General features: G+C 41.1%; 1 protein-coding gene across 3 annotated transcripts; it reads left to right on the forward strand.

The window, feature by feature from the left end:
- Nucleotides 1-1,271: 1,271 nt before the first annotated feature.
- adck5 (aarF domain containing kinase 5) lies at nucleotides 1,272-18,287 on the forward strand. 3 transcript variants are annotated; one of them, XM_038287741.1, is made up of 16 exons: nucleotides 1,274-1,458; nucleotides 1,664-1,711; nucleotides 5,131-5,207; nucleotides 5,279-5,428; nucleotides 8,156-8,231; nucleotides 9,340-9,540; nucleotides 9,627-9,767; nucleotides 11,257-11,370; nucleotides 11,442-11,573; nucleotides 11,653-11,736; nucleotides 12,906-12,987; nucleotides 15,491-15,569; nucleotides 15,638-15,729; nucleotides 15,806-16,058; nucleotides 16,147-16,263; nucleotides 17,889-18,287. In XM_038287741.1, the coding sequence occupies exons 4-16, from the start codon at nucleotides 5,391-5,393 to the stop codon at nucleotides 17,989-17,991; spliced, it is 1,512 nt and encodes a 503-aa protein (XP_038143669.1). In that variant the 5' UTR covers nucleotides 1,274-1,458; nucleotides 1,664-1,711; nucleotides 5,131-5,207; nucleotides 5,279-5,390; the 3' UTR covers nucleotides 17,992-18,287. The 3 variants fall into 3 exon arrangements, with proteins under 3 accessions (XP_038143668.1, XP_038143669.1, XP_038143670.1); XM_038287740.1 differs by lacking the exon at nucleotides 1,664-1,711 and having other exon boundaries at nucleotides 1,272-1,458; XM_038287742.1 differs by lacking the exons at nucleotides 1,274-1,458; nucleotides 1,664-1,711; nucleotides 5,131-5,207 and having other exon boundaries at nucleotides 5,379-5,428; nucleotides 9,345-9,540.
- The last annotated feature ends 1,566 nt before the right edge of the window (nucleotides 18,288-19,853 follow it).

The following is a 19,853-nucleotide window of genomic DNA, read 5'->3' on the forward strand; positions in this document are numbered from 1 at the left end:
GAGTCTTTGTTTCTCTGAGTCTAACATGGTTTTTGTCTCTTGCCTTTCGGCAGGAAGTCATCCTGCATACTGGATGTTTGGCCTCCCCCCCCTGGAAGGATTGTTTGAGCTTCACACTGAGCAGGGGATAATTCTCCACACGTCCCATTCTAGTTCTCCTGGAAATCTAAGTGGCAGTCTGTTCCATTGCTCCTCAGGAATCAACCAAACCAAAACCTGTCCGCCCTCCAACGGGCCCCTCTATCCCTGGTAAAACCCACACCGACTGGATTCTAGGAAGAAACCTTTTTCCGCAATCGTGAGTCCCGTTTATCTTTGTTTTTGCAAGACGTCGTTCAAAGTTCCCACGGACCCTGAACTAACCCCTGTGAACTTCCCTTCTCGCTTCCAGTTCCGGTTCAACAGCTCTCTGAGTTTCCCTGAATCCAACCCATATGAAATCCTCGATAAACCTGTTGAACTTTTACTCTGGTTCCTCTAAGTGGTTTTCTGCATGTGGGTCAGATCTCTTAGAACACCATGACACTCGTAATATTATAACTTTATTGTCGTAATGTTACGACTTTATTCTCTTAGTATTACGACTTTATTCTCGTAATGTTACAACTTTATTTTCGTAATGTTACGACTTTATTCTCGTAATGTTACGACTTTATTCTCTTAGTATTACGACTTTATTCTCGTAATGTTATGACTTTATTCTCGTGATGTTACGACTTCATTCTTGTAATTTTACGACTTTATTCTCTTAGTATTACGACTTTATTCTCGTAATGTTACGACTTTATTCTCGTAATATTATAACTTTGTTCTCGTAATGTTACGACTTTATTCTCGTGATGTTACAACTTCATTCTTGTAATTTTACGACTTTATTCTCTTAGTATTACGACTTTATTCTCGTAATGTTACGACTTTATTCTCGTAATATTATAACTTTGTTCTCGTAATGTTACGACTTTATTCTCGTAATGTTACGACTTTATTCTCGTAATATTAGGGCCTCGCCCTAATACTCCGTCGTAGATTAAGTATTTATTATGCTGGGTTAAATTAAACAGTTTGGAAAAGTATCATTAATTTATTTCATTATTTTATTTTATGTTTTTTTGGGGGGTGAGTCTTGTTTCCTGTTTCCTTGTTTAACTCCTGATCAGTTGGTGGCGGTAATGCACTTGAACTAGTTTGCCAACCGCCATAAAAAAAAAACTACAAGAAGTACAGGGGGGAAAAAGATAAGTTCCAGGTTTTTATCGTCATCAGACGGAGACGGATGTACTTAGAGAGGCTTCATCTTGGACTCCCGCAGCAGAGTAGACACTCTTTGAAGAATCTGTATGCTAGTAGCCAGATGAGGCTGCTGTGCGGCTGGCCGGAGGGGACTCAGTGGCTGGCATTCATCGCTCCTGAGATTTGGAATCATACTGAAGAACCATGACTGGAAAACCCTCCAGATTGGTAAATAAAAGCGATTTTTAAAGCATCTTTACCTCCGATCGATAAGGTTACTCCCTCAGTTCAGCTAGGTGACTAACAGCTGCTCAAGTTATGTTTATCTGATCATCTGCAATAGAAGCAGGAATAAAAAAAAACGTAGCGAAGGTTTTTAAGCAGATAAATCGCAGTGTTTTTCCTTTTTAAATTAGTTTCCTCTGTGTGACAGGCGGCTGTAGCGGGAGGAGCGTTTGATTCCTCCTGACCTGTCCCCTGTGTGAGTTTCCCTTCTTGCTGTTTAAGTTAAAGAAGGGAAAGAAAACATGTCCGCGCTCAGGTCATTGACATCCCTGTTATCTGGGGATCCATTTGTCAGCGCCAGAGACATTCTGTCCCTCACATGCAGACAGCGAACAAAAACAAGAGGTGTCCTTGGTTAGGACCCTCCCCTGCATCCTTCCCCGGTGTACAAAACAAACACACAGCCTGGATCTACCCACATAGATCCTCCTCAGGGTCCAGAGTTCACTTTCAGCTTCTAACCTCACAGATCTGTCCTACACACACCTCTATGGGCTGCCATTGGTGAAGCTTATCTAGTCAGATATTCACAGCAATGTTTGAAAAAAAAAAAACATTAAACATAAAAGAAAAAAAAATTACTATTACTTAATTACTTATTATATAATTCATACATGTATAAACATCACATTTTCCAACCAGACATTTACAGGGTTACAGGTCATTAAAAATCATTAAATTATCTTTTTTTTTAATTATTATTATTATTATTATTAAGGCTTTAATTGGCATTAAAATTCATTAAATGTGATTATAGTGGCATTTAAAATGCTTTATTTAAAAAAAAAAATATATATATATTTATACATATAAATTTTTACATGAAACTATTTGGTCAGAAATATTATAGCAGATATAACTCGTTCCATGTGTTTGCGTGGAACTGCTTCCAGTTAATCATAAAGCCGTAAAGTTCGGAAAAGAAGCTCCAGGCGAAAAAGATCTAGAATGGGGGGAAAATGCAAATTTCATCAAAAGTGGCTGAAAAACAATGAATTTGTGACATGGCTGCAGCCTGTCCACTGTACAGATGAAGGAATTTGCTGTATGATTAGTTATTCGTTCCTGTATAAACCCTGATTTAGTTAGAAATTTCAATACTTAATTTGTTTATTACATGCATTAAGTTATAAGGGCTAAATATTTTATTTGTCAGTGTTTGGTTGAGGTTTTCAGGACCCAAATGCAGAGGCGAGGAGGCAGAGGTGAGTTCTTGTATTTTAAATGGAGTTCTCACAGGTAACAGAGGCAGGAATTAAAAAATCCAACATAAAAATGCAAAACAAAGCAAAACCATGGAGACATCAGGGAAAACAAGCAGGGAAGGAGACCAACACCAGAGGGAAAGCAAAGAAAAACCTAATATATCCAGAAAACACCAATAAAGCGAAAAAACATGGATGAACGTAAAACTGAAAACTTAACAGAACCAAGACAGTCACATTAATAATATTTAAAATCTAGATGCTTAACTTAATTCAAAATTGCTTTCCAAATATTCCGTTCAGTGCTAAATACTTTGTATAGTGCTAAATATGTATTTTCCAATTAATTTTGAATTAAGTATCTAGCTTTTAAATATATTAGCCCTTTTACTAAATATTTAGCACTGCACTGAATATTTAGCTAACAAGTCAAATATTTTATTGAACTAGATATTCAATTTAATAAATAATGTAATTAACTAAGCGAAATATAACACTATACTACATATTTAGTTAGCAAGTTAGACACTTAGTTTACAAACTAAATATTAAACTTGTTAATTTGGTATTTATTTAGAAAGCAAAATCTTATACTTAGCTAAATATTTGCAAGAAGGTTCTGGGTTCGATTCCCGGCCCGGGGTCTTTCTGTTCGGAGTTTGCATGTTCTCCCTGTGCATGCATGGGTTCTCTCCGGGTACTCCGGCTTCCTCCTACAATCCTGAGCTATCTCTATAGTTATGCTGCTATATGTTTAGACTGCTGGAGGACATAAGGATCCCTTTTCATCATTTTGCTTCATTCTATCTCTATCTATTCTTCCACTCTGCAGAATCTGTTAGTTAAATCTCTAACACTATGCTCTCTCTGCTTTTTCTCATAGTGGCTTAGTAGATGTTAGAGATTGGCCTGTTTTTTCCAGTGTAGTCCTGTTTCTCTGACTGTGACTGGCTGGATGAGCTCTCCTCATCCTCTGACATGGGAGCTGGCTCGGAGCTCGTCTGCCTGGCTGTGTGTTTCCTGGACAGGGCCGCCTTTTACAGCTGCTTTTTGTATCTCTGCTTCTGTCTCCTTGAACCCCAGTCGGCCTCAGCAGATGGCCGCTCACATTGAGCCTGGTTCTGCTGGAGGTTTCTTCCTGTTAAAAGGGAGTTTTTCCTCTCCACTGTTGCTACAAGCATGCTTAGTGTGAGGGATTGCATTTGAGTCAATCAGTCGATGCAATCAACTGGTTTTCCTTTGATAGAAAATTTTGCATCAATTTGACTGTATGATCTGGTGAACTGCAAAGTGCCTTCAGATGACGTGTTGTGAATTGGCGCTATATAAATAAACTGAATTGAATTGAAAACTGTTAGGTTAATTGGCTTCTCTAAATTCTCCTTAGGTGTGAGTGTGTTTGCTTATGGTTGTGTGTCTCTGTGTTGCCCTGCGGCAGAATGGCGACCTGTCCAGGGTGGACCCCGCCTCTCACCCGTAGACAGCTGGAGATAGGCACCAGCAGCCCTCTCCCCTTAGCACTAAATTAAATATTTAGTCAGCAAACTATATCTGATTCAAAAACTAGATATTCAAAATATTTAAAAATGATTTTGAAAGCTAAATATTTAGCATTGTACTAGAAAACAACAGTTCAGCAATCTGCAGGTCCAGCAGATTCTGCAACAGCTTCTTCCCCACCGCCATCAGACTGTTGAAAAAAACACACCAAATACTGCATAATTGCACCATATTTATTAATGCTCTGAACTTCCATATAGATCACTTTGATCACTGCTGCACTTTAAGGAATGGAAATGTTCATTTCACTGCTAAGCTGCTGCTCTGAGGGCTGTATAGACAAAATTTTGTTTTGTATACAACAATAAAAGTCTAAGAAATTCAGCCAGCAAGCTAAACATGAAACTTTTGGACTAAATATTCAGATTGTGAAATGATTAATTGATTTGAAAGCTAAATATTTATTAAATATTTAATTTGGATATAGATATTTAATTCGCAAAATAAATTATTTCCTTTAATTGAAACATTAAGATTGCAACTAAATATTTTATTTAAAGCTAAAAACATTATTATTTCTCAAATAGATTTATTGTATATGATTATAAAATATTTGTTTTACAATATTTACTTGGACTTTTTAAAGCAAATATTATTATTTGACTAATTAAATGTTCAGTTTCAAAATGGGATGTTTGTTAAATATCTTAATGATATGGTGGAAAATATTACTGGGAATTTAAACCCAGTTTTTTCTTCTATATTTCTAAGTAATCCAAAATATAACTGTGGATAACCGACTAGATACGTTTATATACGGGACCCCATACCCCCCCCCTGGTTAACAGCTAAATAGACTGCATGTTATTTGGCTGCAGTTATAATATGCAGCCTCTCTGTTTCACTTTAGTTCAGATTATGCAATCATCATCTGACTCTCCTGAGAAGACGTCCGCATCAAACCACCAGATCCTTCAGCTCAGTCAGGTATCCGTCCCTTTTCAAGTCTCCTATTCCATGTAAGTCCGTCTCCTTGATGCAGTGGTGTTCTCCTTCAGGGCGGGGCGGCAGCGGGGGCTGCTGTGGAAGACCCTCCTTGGCCTCTCTGTCGGCCTCCCTGCAGCAGCGGCTGCAAAGTATGCCGCCTCAGAGCCGAGGCAGAGGAGGAAGATGAGGATTGTGGTTGAGGGATTCGGCCGTTTCTGCAGGTTGGTTTCATGCATGCAGGGTTTCTACCACAGGCGGTTCTAGATGGGGGCCGACAGGGGCCACATCCGGTTATAGCCCCTGTATTGAAAGTATACACTAACAAAAATAGAAAAAAGTGTGTATTTTTCCTTGATTTGAGCAGGAAAGTAAACATTTACTGTGTTATCCTCGCAGCATGTGACCATGTGAAGCTAGACAGCCAGAGAACAGCGTGAAAAAAGTTCTCCACGCAATCTGGTTTTGATTTCTGCCTTGCATTTGTATTTTGTGTTTGATTTTGTAAAAAGATCCACATCTTCTGTAGCTTACTTGCTGAAACGGGATTTTCCAGAGAAAAAAAAGACGTCAAAGATATTTTCAAAGTGAGAGCACTCACTACCTCGGGTATTTAACTTACAGCTCTGGCAAAAACGAGATGTCTCACTCTGATTTGTTATAAACCCAAACTCTTTTTAGCTGCTCTTTAAAATGGATTTCTTTAGACTCATTTCAAACTATTAACTAATTTATGATTTTATTTATGGAACTAATCCATGCCATGAATTGTTCGCTGTCTTTTGACAAAAGGCAGGACATATACAAGTGAAATAAGTAAAAAACAACTCCATTATATTAATTCGAATGGATGATTTGTAATGAACTTATTTTAAGTTGAAAATATAAATTTCTTTTCTCGATCATCTTATTTACCTGCTCAGTTTAAGGGAAAGATCTTTTTACTTTTTTTTTAACACCAAAGTCATTTCTTATGATGATTGATCAACTATTGTTTTGAGAATATAGATCATGATTTCAAGAAGTTTACAAAGTGTAAACTGATGTGACTGCATGGGCAGATTATTGCACTTATTTAGCATTAAATCTTCTTTTGCTGCTTATTCTTCTACTAATATTAGAAATGAAGAATATGTCGGTTTCCTCTGTTCAGGAGCTTTGGTCAGATTTCTGCTGATCAGGTGTGAATTAAAATAATTCCCAGTTCAAAAAGTGCTTCAGGCTTTTAGCAGCTTTTATTTTATCGCAGTCATTTTCACTGAGATGACCTCTCAGAGGCAGGGTGCTGTTATCAGTCTGCTCATTGGTTCAGTGATTTTATTTATTTTTTTGTCTAATTACGACTTGAATCTTTGTTGCAAAGTATTTCATCCACCACTAGATGGCCCCAGTGAGCATTTCCCGTTAATATTAGGAAGCAGGATGCCATGTTGTGTGCGCAGGTGTTTCTGCATGTTGGATATATTTCCTTCAACTGATGTTCTTCCCACTTTACATCCAAAGTTTCGATCGATTTACCTGATGGGACGCCATTTTTTAGACTTACGCCTGGGGTAACTTGTGTAAAAAAAAAAAACAAACAAAAAAAACTTGACGTAACTTATGTAGCAAACGTGACGCAAGTCGTGCTGCCCAGCGCTGGGCTGGCCGACCCGGATTCAAATCCGGTCCTGGTCCTTTGCTTCATGTCTCTCCCCCTCTCTCAATGAGGCGGCTGTCCCTGACCTTGATCCTCGGCCCGTACCAGTGTTTTAGAGCCAATAGTTCGACAAAAACTATTAAAAATAGGTTGATAATTAAAATCTTTCCTCAACGATTTCTATTTAAAGTTTTTTACCAAACCTTTGCTCTAGTTTTTGTAAGAGAATAAATAAGATCACGAGCCGTGCCTTTAATTCTGATAACAGTATGGTCTGAGTTTTGAGTCTTAGATGGAAATATTTTAATTTCATGTGTAGAAAATGGAGACGATTAAAAGCATCTAGTTAATCTTTAGTGATTAAATTTGCACTCCTAAAAAGTTAAAAGTTCTGAACTGAAAGCTACAAATTCTACTTTTTTTTTTTTGTAAATGTATTGATACGCTGCTTAAGGTTTCATAGTTTGGAGTTTATACAAAGAATAAACAAACGGATTTAAATAAAAGCTAAAAGCTTTTGGTTGGATGCATAAAGGAGGATTATTTCCTGTAGGATCAGAAACACAAAGTCAACTAGAGATGGTGGAAAATGTCTCTATGATCAAAAATGCTTTTAACTTTCACAGAAATGAACGTCAACTAATATTTACTGAGCTCCTAATAAAGCCCAGTTCTGCTAGAAAAGTGTCTATTAACAGTCCACAGGTCTGGGTGTTTGATTTAATCACCATGAAAAGGACTGGAATACCTGATTAAAAAAAAATGATTTGGATTTCTGAGTGGCTGCAGTTCATAAAATCACCAGCAGAGGTCACTATTCCCTTTTCAGTTGTTTCCTTTCTTGTTGGTTTTGTTGGAATAAAAGTGAATAATTGAATGAAAAACCTTTTTGTAGAGACATTGGGATAGAAAAATATAAATTTGAACATACAAATATTATGATGAATGACGTGTATAATGGTTATATTTTAATTTAGTGTGTAACTTTACTATATGTATAAAGAAGTTATGTTGTTTTTAGTAGTTGCTGTGATCTGAAGTTATCTATCTGGTTCACACTGGTGTTTAAACTACAGCAGGATTAAAATCTGATATAAAAAGCTTCTGGAAATTAGGATTAATGATCAGATTTGTGCATTTGGACCATCTGCCCCCTGAGAGGCGATCTATTGGTGGTAATATTCACCAATAGAGTACAACATGTCTACCTACTGAGGATAGAAGGATGAGGACATAAGCAGGTTTCCAGATTAGCATGTTTGTCAGAAGTTTTCTGTTGTCCAAACCCAAAATAAGCGGCTGATGTTTCCAGGTCTCTGTCAGTGGGGATCTTCATCTCTGTGGATTACTGGTGGACCACCAACGTGGCTCTGCGAGGGATGGATGAGGTAAGACGCATGGAGGTGGATTCCACTGCTGCTGATGCTGCTGAGGGCTGAGAGGACCCGTTCAATGATTCCTACTGACTGAAGGGCTATCTTCTTTAAAAAAAACCATTAAACAAGATCAGAGTCAGTTTATTTCATTAAGATTTGAAAAAAAAAAAAAAAAAAAAAAAAATATATATATATATATATATATATATATATATATATATATAATATACAAGACATATAATATACAATATATAAACCCATTTACTGATTAGAAAGTTCTGCGGAGAGAGTCGATGGATGTTTGTAGTTTTCCTCATAGTTAAACTTCAGCTACAAAGTGGAAAAACAATCCTGGAAATCACGTCGTAGGATTTTTAATGAATTTATTAGTAAATTATGGTGGATAATAATTATTACAGACCTGTTGCGTCTTCTTATAGAAGCTCTTCTGTCCTCCACTTGTTACCAGCGTTTTGAGCAGCTGAAGCAGCGCGTCGTGAGCTGTAGAGCAGCTGATGCGCAGAACGCGCTGCAAACGCAGCAGCAAACTGAACTTTAGCTGCTGATACAGATCACTATGATCACTCCTCTGAAACAGTTAATAAACGCCTAAATTAACTTAAAATGCTGAAATCTGCTGGGAAAACATGTTTGCTTTTATTATCCTGGTTCTTGCAGCGGACATGAAAAACGCCTTCCAGCTGCCGCGGCAAACCGCCAAGAGGCAAGTTGGCCTGAGGCTGCTGTTGAATGGGATTCCTTGTGACAGAGTCACTGATCACAGCAAATATAGCTGCCATTGTTCCAGGCAAAGACAGGATAGATTAGCTCCGCCCAAAGTGCATCAGATCCACTTTTCCACCGCGCAGCCAGAGCAGCAGAGATGCTTCAGCCGCGCGTCTAAGCAAAACTTATACAAGCATCAAAAATGAAGCAGCACGCGCGTTTCTGCTGCTCTTGCTGCTTTAGGTGTGAACGTAGCATAATAGTGAAAAAAGTGGAAATGTTGACGTGTTCCTGCAGGGGGCAGCAGAGCAGGCCAGAGTCTGGTTAAAAATGTGACTGCTACTTTATACAATCGATCATGTCAGACTCCTGTCGCCCCCCCACCCCCCGCCAGAGCAGCCCATCCTACATGTCAGAGATGTCAGCCTGCCACCAGCGGGCGGCGGACCACATGGTGGAGGGAGCCATCAGGAACGGAGGGCTCTACATCAAACTGGGCCAGGGGCTTTGTGCCTTCAACCACCTGCTGCCCCCCGAGTACATCAGCACCCTGCAGGTCCTGGAGGACAAAGCCCTGGACAGGCGGTACAAGGAGGTGGGTTCTGCAGGACACGCCGCGGCAGAGGAGACCTCCAAATGCAGCGTTTTTGGTTTTTTTAAGCACGTGTTTGTCTGGAGCAGGTGGACGCTCTCTTCCTGGAGGACTTCAAGAAAACCCCAGAGCAGCTTTTTAAAACCTTCGACTACGAGCCCATCGCAGCGGCCAGCTTGGCTCAGGTCCACAAGGCGGAGCTCCAGGATGGGACGCCTGTCGCCGTTAAGGTGAGCCGCGTGAATAGCGCCGCAGCTTCCTCTCATCTCCACAGTGGCGGTTCTAGACCAAATGTACCAGGGGGCCAGGAGGGGGCCAGCGTGTTTTCACGAGGGCAAAGAAAAGCATGAAATAATAAACAGGGCAGGGATTCAGATACATTAAGAGTAAAATTTCTATTCAATTAGGTTTAATTACAATTCTGTCTTATTAGGTCAATTTACATTCAGAATTTGGGAATTTTTTATATTTTTAGTTTAATCTAAAGTCGTAGAGAATTGGCCGTTCCAACTGTTGGATTCCGTAATCTCCTGAGTGGTGCACGACTTTACACAAGTGAATAAAGTGATTGTGATTGGTCGTTTATCAAGAGGGTGGGACTGTTGTAGCGGAAGGTTCGCAAGCAAGTTTGATTGTGGCCGGTTTGTCTGAAGATTCTTGCTAACCAGTTAGCAACTTAGTGCTAGCAGGTTCCCAATGGGAAATTCCATTGGGACCAAGTAGCACTAAATTGGTGACTTAGAAACGACACTGTCAAGGAACGCTATGGACAGAGGAAACATGCAAGAGGAGGAGAGTTTTGTTGGAGGTCGTGGATGAGTCTCCTCCGTCATACATTTTTTATTTAGAGGAGGAAAGCGGGGACGAAGATGTTGTGGAAGAGGACACCAGGGCGGCAGAAGCTTGGTTTGGTGTAGAAGGCTTCCAGCCGTACATGTTTGAGCCCTTGCCTCGCAACGCTGCCAGTTCTGTTAGCTCTACGCCTGCTGAAGACACAGACGTCCATCCCCGTGAACACTGGGACGGACTCAATGGGAAAGGAAATGATTCTTATTTCTTATTTTAACCGTTGCGTATATTAGCTGCGACATATGAATGAATTGACAGATGACCGTTGATATATGATTGGCTGAATTTAGCTGACGTATAACTAACTGCCCTGCATAAGATAACGAAAAAAACCAAACAGATTTTAAGACAGGATTCTTTTTAAATAGAAATTTTCTACATTTTGGGACAGTATCGTCTGATAGGAAGTACATTTATATACACGTTTAAGCCAGAATGATTTGACATTTAAATATGATTTCCCTACGACTTTAAGTTAAAATGACCATTTTCTATAAAATCTGAATTAGAGCTCAAGAAAAACTGATGAATTCAGCCATAAAAAGTTTTGTATTTTTTTTTGTTTGCTTTGAAAAATAAATAATTTAGGAGATGAAAACTGGGATCCTATCTCAACACCACTGAAGCTATCACCTTATTGTTTTTAAATGATTAGTAAAACAGAATTGGTAAAGAAAAAACATAAATAGATCCAAATGACCTGTCAGTAACCATTTCTATTCCAGCGCATATCACCATTAGAATTTCTTTGAGTATTATGTCTTCAGTCCAGGGGCCAGGACACGATCTACAGGGGCACTGGCCCCCGTCGGCCCCTGTCTAGAACCGCCCATGCAGCTCCACCTGACGTTGTGATTTCGGGCCCTGCAGGTGCAGTACATCGACCTCAGGGACCGCTTCGACGGAGACATCCGAACCCTGGAGATCCTGCTGGATGTCATCAAGTTCATGCACCCTAGCTTTGGATTTCGATGGGTCCTAAAGGTCAGCTGACCTCTCTGAGAGGCGCTGCTCCTCCTCTGTCTGCGCTGCAGTTCTCACTCTGGTTTCTGCAGGACTTAAAGGGGACTCTGGCTCAGGAGCTGGACTTTGAGAACGAGGCTCGGAACTCGGAGCGCTGCGCCTCGGACCTGAAGCATTTCCATTTTGTAGTCGTACCCAAAGTCTTCTGGGAGCAAACCAGCAAAGTAAGCTTTCCTGATAGATAAAAACATCTCTCCTGCATCACCAGCATGGTTTATTTATCTGTTGTTTTCTTGAATAAAGAGGGTGCTGACGGCGGAGTTTTGCAGCGGCTGCAAAATCAACAATGTGGAAGAAATCAAGCGGCAAGGAATAAGTCTGAAAGATGTGAGCTGATCTCTCTGCGTGTTTAATGATTGTTAGAATAGATGCAGCCGTGCTCAAGACCTACTATCCTGCAATTTTTTGATGGGCCCCATTTTGAACAAACACTTGAACGTGATTATGAAATGAACTAGAATGGGAGGCAGATCTTTTAGTTATCAGGCTCCTCTCCTGTGGAACCAACTACCAGTTTTAGTCCGTGAGGCAGACACCCTGTCTACTTTTAAGGCTAGGCTTAAAACTTTCCTTTTTGATAAAGCTTATAGTTAGAGTGGCTCAGGTTATCCTGAGCTATCTCTATAGTTATGCTGCTATAGGCTTAGACTGCTGGACATAGGGACCCCTTTTTTATCATTCTTCTTCATTCTATCTCTATTCTCCCACTCTGCAGGATCTGTTAGTTCAATCTCTAACGTTCTGCTCTCTCTGCTTTTTCTCATAGTAGCTTCATCTTTTCTATTCCTGTTTGGCTGTGACTCCATCCTGGAGAGAAATATCAGCTTTGCTGCTGCCATCAACACCTTTGTTTATAGATGCAGGAGATCGGCCTGTTTTCCAGTGTAGTCCTGTTTCTCTGACTGTGACTATAACTGGATGTGCTCTCTTCATCCTCTGACATGGGAGCTGGCTCAGAGCTCGTCTGCCTGGCTGTGTGTTTCCTGGACGGGGCCGCCTTTTACAGCTGCTTTTTGTATCTCTGCTTCTGTCTCCTTGAACCCCAGTCGGCCTCGGCAGATGGCCGCTCACACTGAGCCTGGTTCTGCTGGAGGTTTCTTCCTGTCAAAAGGGAGTTTTTCCTCTCCACTGTCGCTACAATCATGCTTAGTGTGAGGGATTGCATTCAAGTCAATGAGTCGATGCAATCAACTGGTTTTCCTTAGATAGAAAACTTTGAATCAGTTTGACTGTGTGATCTGGTTGAACTATAAAGTTCCTTCAGTTGACGTGTTGTGAATTGGTGCTATAGAAATAAACTGAATTGAAATTGAACTTGAATCAAATGAGTGGCTCGTTACCATACCTCTGCTGAGGTAAAGGAGCGGATCGAGCCTTTCGATTCAGGTTCGTTAGAGAAGAGATGCATCTAAAGGTTACAGGATGGTAGCTCTTGAGGACTGGAGCACCTCTGGAATAGAGTATTTCATGATTGAAAGACTGAGTTTGTGTTACAGACTGCAGACAAACTGATCCGAATATTTGCGGAGCAGATCTTCTACACAGGCTTCATCCACGCCGACCCGCATCCTGGAAACGGTCGGTACAGAACATCTTTGGTTGTTTGGAAGCATTTTTCCTCCTTACTGGTTAAAGGAAAAGTCCGGTCAGCAAGGAATAATCAATGGATCATTATTTATACCTAAAACTAATACGTTCTGTGATTTAATGAATTTAGTGTTAATCAGTAAAAAAATAAAAACATTGTTTTCGTTGTGATCACGGAGTCTGGGAGCTGCCATTTTTGACTAGATATAGTAGCCCCTCCCTCCTGCCATCTTCCAGCAGTGACGTCACGGTGCGGTAAGCCTAGCGCCATTCTCCCCGCTTTACAAGCAAAATCAATGGGAACTACTAGACACATCTGCAATCAACAACAATTATTGAAGATTTCCAGAGGACTTCACCATTGAAATTCACCAGAGCTATAGTGAAACTGACAATGCCCACGTGCATGGCAGCTGGATGTTGTTATACATTGGGTAAAAGTGAAAAAGAAAAAAATAGTTATTTCATCTTTCCGATTCCCGATCCTCCACTGACGGGTTCGGCGTTGGATTGCCAACTTGAAGAGGGAGGATTTGCCATCGAACTTCTGGCATACTCTCTGCTTCGCATCGTGCACTGGTCGCCACCATCAGGGATAATAGCGGGTTGTGACAAACACCAGATACAGCACTGGGACTTGCTGAACAGCCGATACCGCACCGTGACGTCACAAACCAGTAGGTGGCAGCAGAGCATGCGAACGGAGCAGAGCGCAGTGCAATTCCAGCTGCCTGCTCATTCGCTCCCGCCGCTCAAAGTTGCGCCAGGACGTTTTACTCAAAATCCGCTCCACGCTCACCTTAATTATCCTGCCGCTGCGGCGAAATCAATCCACGCTCGCTCAAATTTTCAGAAGACATTTTCTGACATTTACGTGCCCTGAGACACACAGCATTTGATTTAAAGGAATAGTACACCCAAAACATGATTAGCCTTCATTTTCTACTCACCCCCATGCTGAACAACACTCTGGAGTACTTTTTTGATATCTCAAATGCATCTGGAGATCTGGGAGGCTTCTTGCTGTCTGCTGACATTCAAATAATGGAGGTCTATGGCGCCCGAGGCAGAAAGGTCCATAAAAGTCCACAAAAAACGTGTCAATATTCCTCCATACTGCTCGTCCAATGTATTCCAAGTGTCCTGAGTGGGTAGCATCCAGAATTTACTGGAAACAAAGTCATTTAGAATGTTTTTAGAGCATAAACAGTAGTGTATAGGATTTCCTAAAAGCGCGTTCACGAGTCTACGGAAACCGCGACAGACCAAACCAGCGCATTCAGCTCAGCAAAGAACTCATGCTCTTCCTCAACACTGAAGTCCTCAGACATTTTTCTTTCGTTGTTTCTTTCTTTGCACAGGTAAACAGCACATTTCTTCTTCTACGCTTGCATTATCGGCAGAGCAGACGCTGAATGCGCACTTTCATCTGGTTTGGTCTGCCGGCTTCCGTAGACTCGTGAACGCGCTTTCAGGAAATCCTATACTCTACTGTTTATGCTCTAAAAACATTCTAAATGACTTCGTTTCGAGTAAATTCTGGATGCTACCCACTCAGGACACTTGGAATACATTGGACGAGCAGTATGGAGGAATATTGACACGTTTTTTGTGGACTTTTATGGACCTTTCTGCCTCGGGCGCCATAGACCTCCATTATTTGAATGTCAGCAGACAGCAAGAAGCCTCCCAGATCTCCAGATGCATTTGAGATATCAAAAAAGTACTCCAGAGTTTTGTTCAGCATGGGGGTGAGTAGAAAATGAAGGATAATCATGTTTTGGGTGTACTATTCCTTTAATGATGTGACCCATACGTGTGTATCATCTTACTTAACTGGCTGTTAAATTATCGCACTGTTTCCCAGCTGCTAACGTAACGCCTCGCTCCATTCATGTTGCCCTGCGTTTCCTATTTAATTATTATTTATTTTACTAGACTGCATTAAAAAACGTCGCTTCGCATCCCATTGCTAATGAGATAATAGCGTATAATGCATGGATGCGATCCATTTTCAAAAACAGGCTCTTACCACAACGATCCCTTCATTTAAACCCGATCTGTATTAGTTAGTGCATGTTTTTATGATATTTTATCACACAATATGTAATCCTTGTCTTGGTGATTCCGTGGTTAAGTTGAAACATGGATTATAACAGATTATAGGCACAGACTACAGCATTGGCATAGGTTTTAAGTCAAAAATTAAATAAAGTCGGAGCGAATTGCGAATCGCTCACCTCAGCTTACATGCTCTGGGTGGCAGTAGTGTTCTTTGACAAACATGGACGCATCCAGTAAAGCACATTCAAATGAAAATTACTGTTAATTAAAAACATTTATAATTTATTGAACAATATTTAATAATTTCATATTTATAATACTTTCAGAAGTTTGAATTCTGAATATAACCGGACTTTTCCTTAATCATCCAGATTGATGCGCTCATCAAAGGTGGAAATAAACGTCCTTTTTATTTTATTCTCTCTGGCAGTTCTGGTGAGAAAAGGTCCAGATAAGAAGGCGGAGCTGGTGCTGTTGGATCACGGCCTCTACGAGTTTCTCAGTCAACAGTAAGAACCGAACACGTCTGCTTCCCGTCTGCTTTTGATGTAGCTCTGACTGTGACCTCTGACCTCAGCGACAGAGAGGCTCTGTGCAAACTGTGGCGGGCCGTCATCCTGAGAGACGAGGCGGCCATGAAGCGGTACTCTGACGCTCTGGGGGTCAAAGGTAGCCAGAACTTTTTAACGGCCTCGAAACGGAGCGGCGGAATATGTGTGTTTAATTCCATGCTTGTCCTCTGCAGAGTACTTCCTGTTCTGCGAGATGCTGCTGCAGCGCCCCATCAGCATGCGGACCTTGAAGCTTTCCAACATCCTGAGCCGGGAGGAGACGGCCTACATGCGGGAAATGGCGCTGAACCGCTTCGAGAGCATCATGCAGGTGCTGAAGGCCATGCCCCGACCCATGCTGCTGGTGTTCCGGAACATCAACACGGTCCGGAGCATCAACATCACTCTAGGAGCGCCGGTGGACCGCTACGGCATCATGGCCAAGAGGTCAGGGGTCGGAGCGTGGCACGGTTTGGGCGACCTGCCGCCAATAAACCAGGGCCTCGTTTTAACCAGACTTCCGCTTTCTTTAAAGCGCGGTTCGAGGCTACGGGAAGATTCAGGCGGAGAAGACGGGGATACTGCCGCGGTTACGGATCATCAGCTGGTGCAGGACGACCTGGGAGAGCCTGAAGTTTCAGGTGGCCTTAAGGTGAGTTCTCTTTCAACATTGGTTTCTGTAGTTCGCTATGGGAACCGCCCCTTCGCTTCCTTCTTTCCAGTGAGGTCTCTAAAACCTCTTTCCTACTGAAATTAATGGGTTAACGCAGGTTTTCAAACACGGGTCAATCCGCTAACAATCGGCTTCAGTCTAGTTTTAGCAGGAATTAAAGTATTCCAGCCCCACGTCGGATTTTCGGCTCCTAGCGATTTCCCGTGGGTAAAAACAAAACAAAAAAAACCTTCAAAATAAATTAAACTAACAGTATTAGCCAATCAGAAGAAGAAGGGAGCTGGTGTATATCTATATATGTATAGATATATATATCTATATATACATATATATAGCTGGAGTCTAAAGACCGATACTACCGTAAATCCTCTAATATAGGACGGGGCCTTTATTTCACTGGGGTGCATCTTGGTCCAGGCCATTATTGGAAGGAGGCCAGAGTTAGAGGCATCAAATTTCTATTTGATCAAAACAGACGACCAGTGAAATGAATAAAAAACAGATTTTGTGTCTCTTTGAACCTATAAAATATTAGGTTAATTTATTGAAAAAGTACAGTTACCATAACGGTATACAGAACATTATTAACAAATACCGGTCATTCAGACGTCTTCCAGCAGCTGCAATGTTTCTGCACGGCAATACGAAATAGAAAAAAAGCCTAAACAGAATGGAATCTTGGCCAAACCGACTTATGAAACATTTTAAGAAATGGAGCATTTAACCGACACTGTTCTGCCATCACAGCTACATTATATTTGACGTATCCTGAGTGGAAGTAGGGTACCGATATCTCAAGGGAAATTCAGAACAATGAAGGCCAACGGATTAATTCATAAGATTCATAACAGAAGGCAACTTACAGCTTTAGACACATTGCCGCTCACTCATATTGTAGGTAAAACAACAAAAAAAAATCCTCCAATTCTGTTTAATTCTCTTTCACAACCAACATGGTTGGTTCTAATTATAGCCCCAGCCTGTATAAGACGGTGAGCCCGGCCATTAGAGCCCCGGCCGCTAATGGAATACAGGCCAATATTAGAGGATTTATGGTAAATTTTGTTCTCCTGTGTCTTTATATAACATCCATGTTTCAAAAACGTTGGTTGATTCATTAAACATTAGCAAAGTTTTTGGCCAGCCAGGCTAATTTACGGTGTCCATTTTGGGCCTGAAGGGAAGACCTGACTTCAAAGGTTGTCCGTGGAAACAGATTAGAACCAATCGGATACTGAAAGACGTGGCGTAGAAACGAGTTTCTTTAGAAATGAAAAGCTCTTTACAGCAGCCGATGGTTGAAATGCTTTTTTTTTTTTCTTGGAACATTAAGACACAGCATCATTACATCGATGCCCCCTTGCAGCTGCGATCTTGATACAGAAAAGAGCCATTGCATTATGGGCCCGCCTCCTGCGCTGTGATTGGTCCAATCCGTTTTACAGCTTTCTTCTAATAACTTCAGATAATAACGAAAGTAGCTGCAAACAAAGGACAAAATTATTCAGAAAAGGTTTTAAATGTCAACATTAGGATGAAGAGGAAAGTTTTTTTTTTTTTTATCCAAACTTTTCCTGGTTTTAAAGCTTGTTTTTTTTTTTTAGGTCAGAGATGGCCATCATGAGTCTGACCAGGACGTTCCTGAGGCTGCTGGAGGTTCTGGGTCTCAACACTCTGGACGCTGAGGTGTACAATTACCTGACGTAGTGCCGCAATGAAGCACTAGGGGGAGCTGTTCCAGATACACAAGGAGATGATGCAGATTTTATTGTTTTTAGCCAAAAAACATTGAGAGTCGGGATGAGGAGATAATCCAGGACACCTGCCTGCCACAGCGACTGACTATCCTGTCATTTTAGGATTTACTGTTTTCTTTTTGTTTTGTAAAAAGCAGAAAAACATTGAAAGACAAATGGAGTTAAATTTGTTCCATTATTGTGCCGAGAACATGTTTTAGGAATTAAAGAAGAAAATACATTCCAGGGAAAAAAAAAACAAAACAGGAAAAAAAAGGTTTTAGATCAACTTTGCAGTTTTCTCCCAGTTATTTAGTATTTTCAACTGTTTTTTAGATTTTACTTTTCCATTCATCCATTTTCTCCCGATTAGTCCTGTCATGGTGGGCCATCTCCAGCTGTCTACTGGCGAGAGGCGAGGTACACCTGCACAGGTCGCTAGTCTATCGCAGGGCAGAAAGACTCAGAGCCGGGAATCGAACCTAAATCCTCCTTGCTGCAAGGCAGCAGTGCTACTCACTGAGCTACTGATTTAACTTTTTCAAATTTTAATTTTGTTTCTTACAGATTTTAATATTACCTTTTTTTTTGGACAGATTGAGTTTTATGAACGTTTTCTTTTCAAATTGCGTTTTTCATGTTCACACATTTCCCTTCAACTCTAAGGCTACGTCCACACCGCAGCCTAAAGTGACCCAAATCCAATTTTTTGGCCCATATTTGACTGATATCTGATCTTTTCATGGCAGTCTGAACAACATAGATCCAACTTTTCCAATCCCACCCAGGCTGCTTGGCTATGTGGTCCTGAATCCGATACAAATCTGATCTTTTCAAATGCCACCTGGGTCTGAACGGCCAGTTCGCATCCATCCAACCTGGGCGCCATTAATACCTGGAAAAAGGTCCCTATTCCGGGTCTGCCATGAAAAAGTGGCAAGAAAAACAACAACCATGGCAGACGATGATGCGGAGAGCAGTATTTATGTTTAACCATCTTGAAAATGCTTTTATGGTTGGGAAAGATCGCTAGATGCGCTCTGGCACTACCATCCATATTTACTTCCGTAAAACACAGAGCACGCTGGCCTGTGACATCATTGCGTCCTCTACTGTGCACTACTTGCGTTGTATGAATTCAGTTCACACAGGAGATCACATAGAAGTAGCACATATTTAGAAATGTGAACAGCAATGCAAAAAAAAAATCGTATTTCACAAAAAAAAAATCGGAATTTGGAAATTGAGCATCAAGGCCTGCAGTGTGAACGTAGCCTAAGACTGGTTCTCAATATGTGTACTTGTGCGTGCTCGTGAAACGTCATCAGCCTCAGCCCTAGTACTGTTCCAATTCACAACAGCAGACCAAGAGCGAACAAAAGTCCCCGAATGTTGTTCTCGTCCCCTCCTATTTACCCAGCATGCATCAGAGCAGACTTGTCCGTTCTTGAGATTGACAGCTGTCCCAGCATGCACTGCTGCAGCAGCAGCTTCCAATAGAGTATTCCAGAGTATTAAGTTGAAAGTTCACTTTTCTGTTGTTCAATTAAAGTAGGTTTTACAATCATTTATCGCGAGAACATTTTACTGAGCATCACTGTATGGCTCATTTACTGATTTAATGCGTGAATTTAAAAAAAAAGTTCTGATGTTGAGAGGACCGCAGCAACCAGCGGACCTCCAAGAGTAACTGTAGCCGGGGCTAACGTTAGCCCGTCTGCAGCAGCCCTCTCAGCATAGCCGTGTGTGAAGGACTGCTTGCTCTGATGGCAATTTTTTTGGGAAAATGTTCATTTGATTTGTGTTTACCTGACTGTGTTCATTATTATTCCT

Source organism: Cyprinodon tularosa, unplaced genomic scaffold, assembly GCF_016077235.1.
Source record: "Cyprinodon tularosa strain WSP-4 unplaced genomic scaffold, ASM1607723v1 ctg244, whole genome shotgun sequence".
NCBI classification, from domain to species: domain Eukaryota; kingdom Metazoa; phylum Chordata; class Actinopteri; order Cyprinodontiformes; family Cyprinodontidae; genus Cyprinodon; species Cyprinodon tularosa.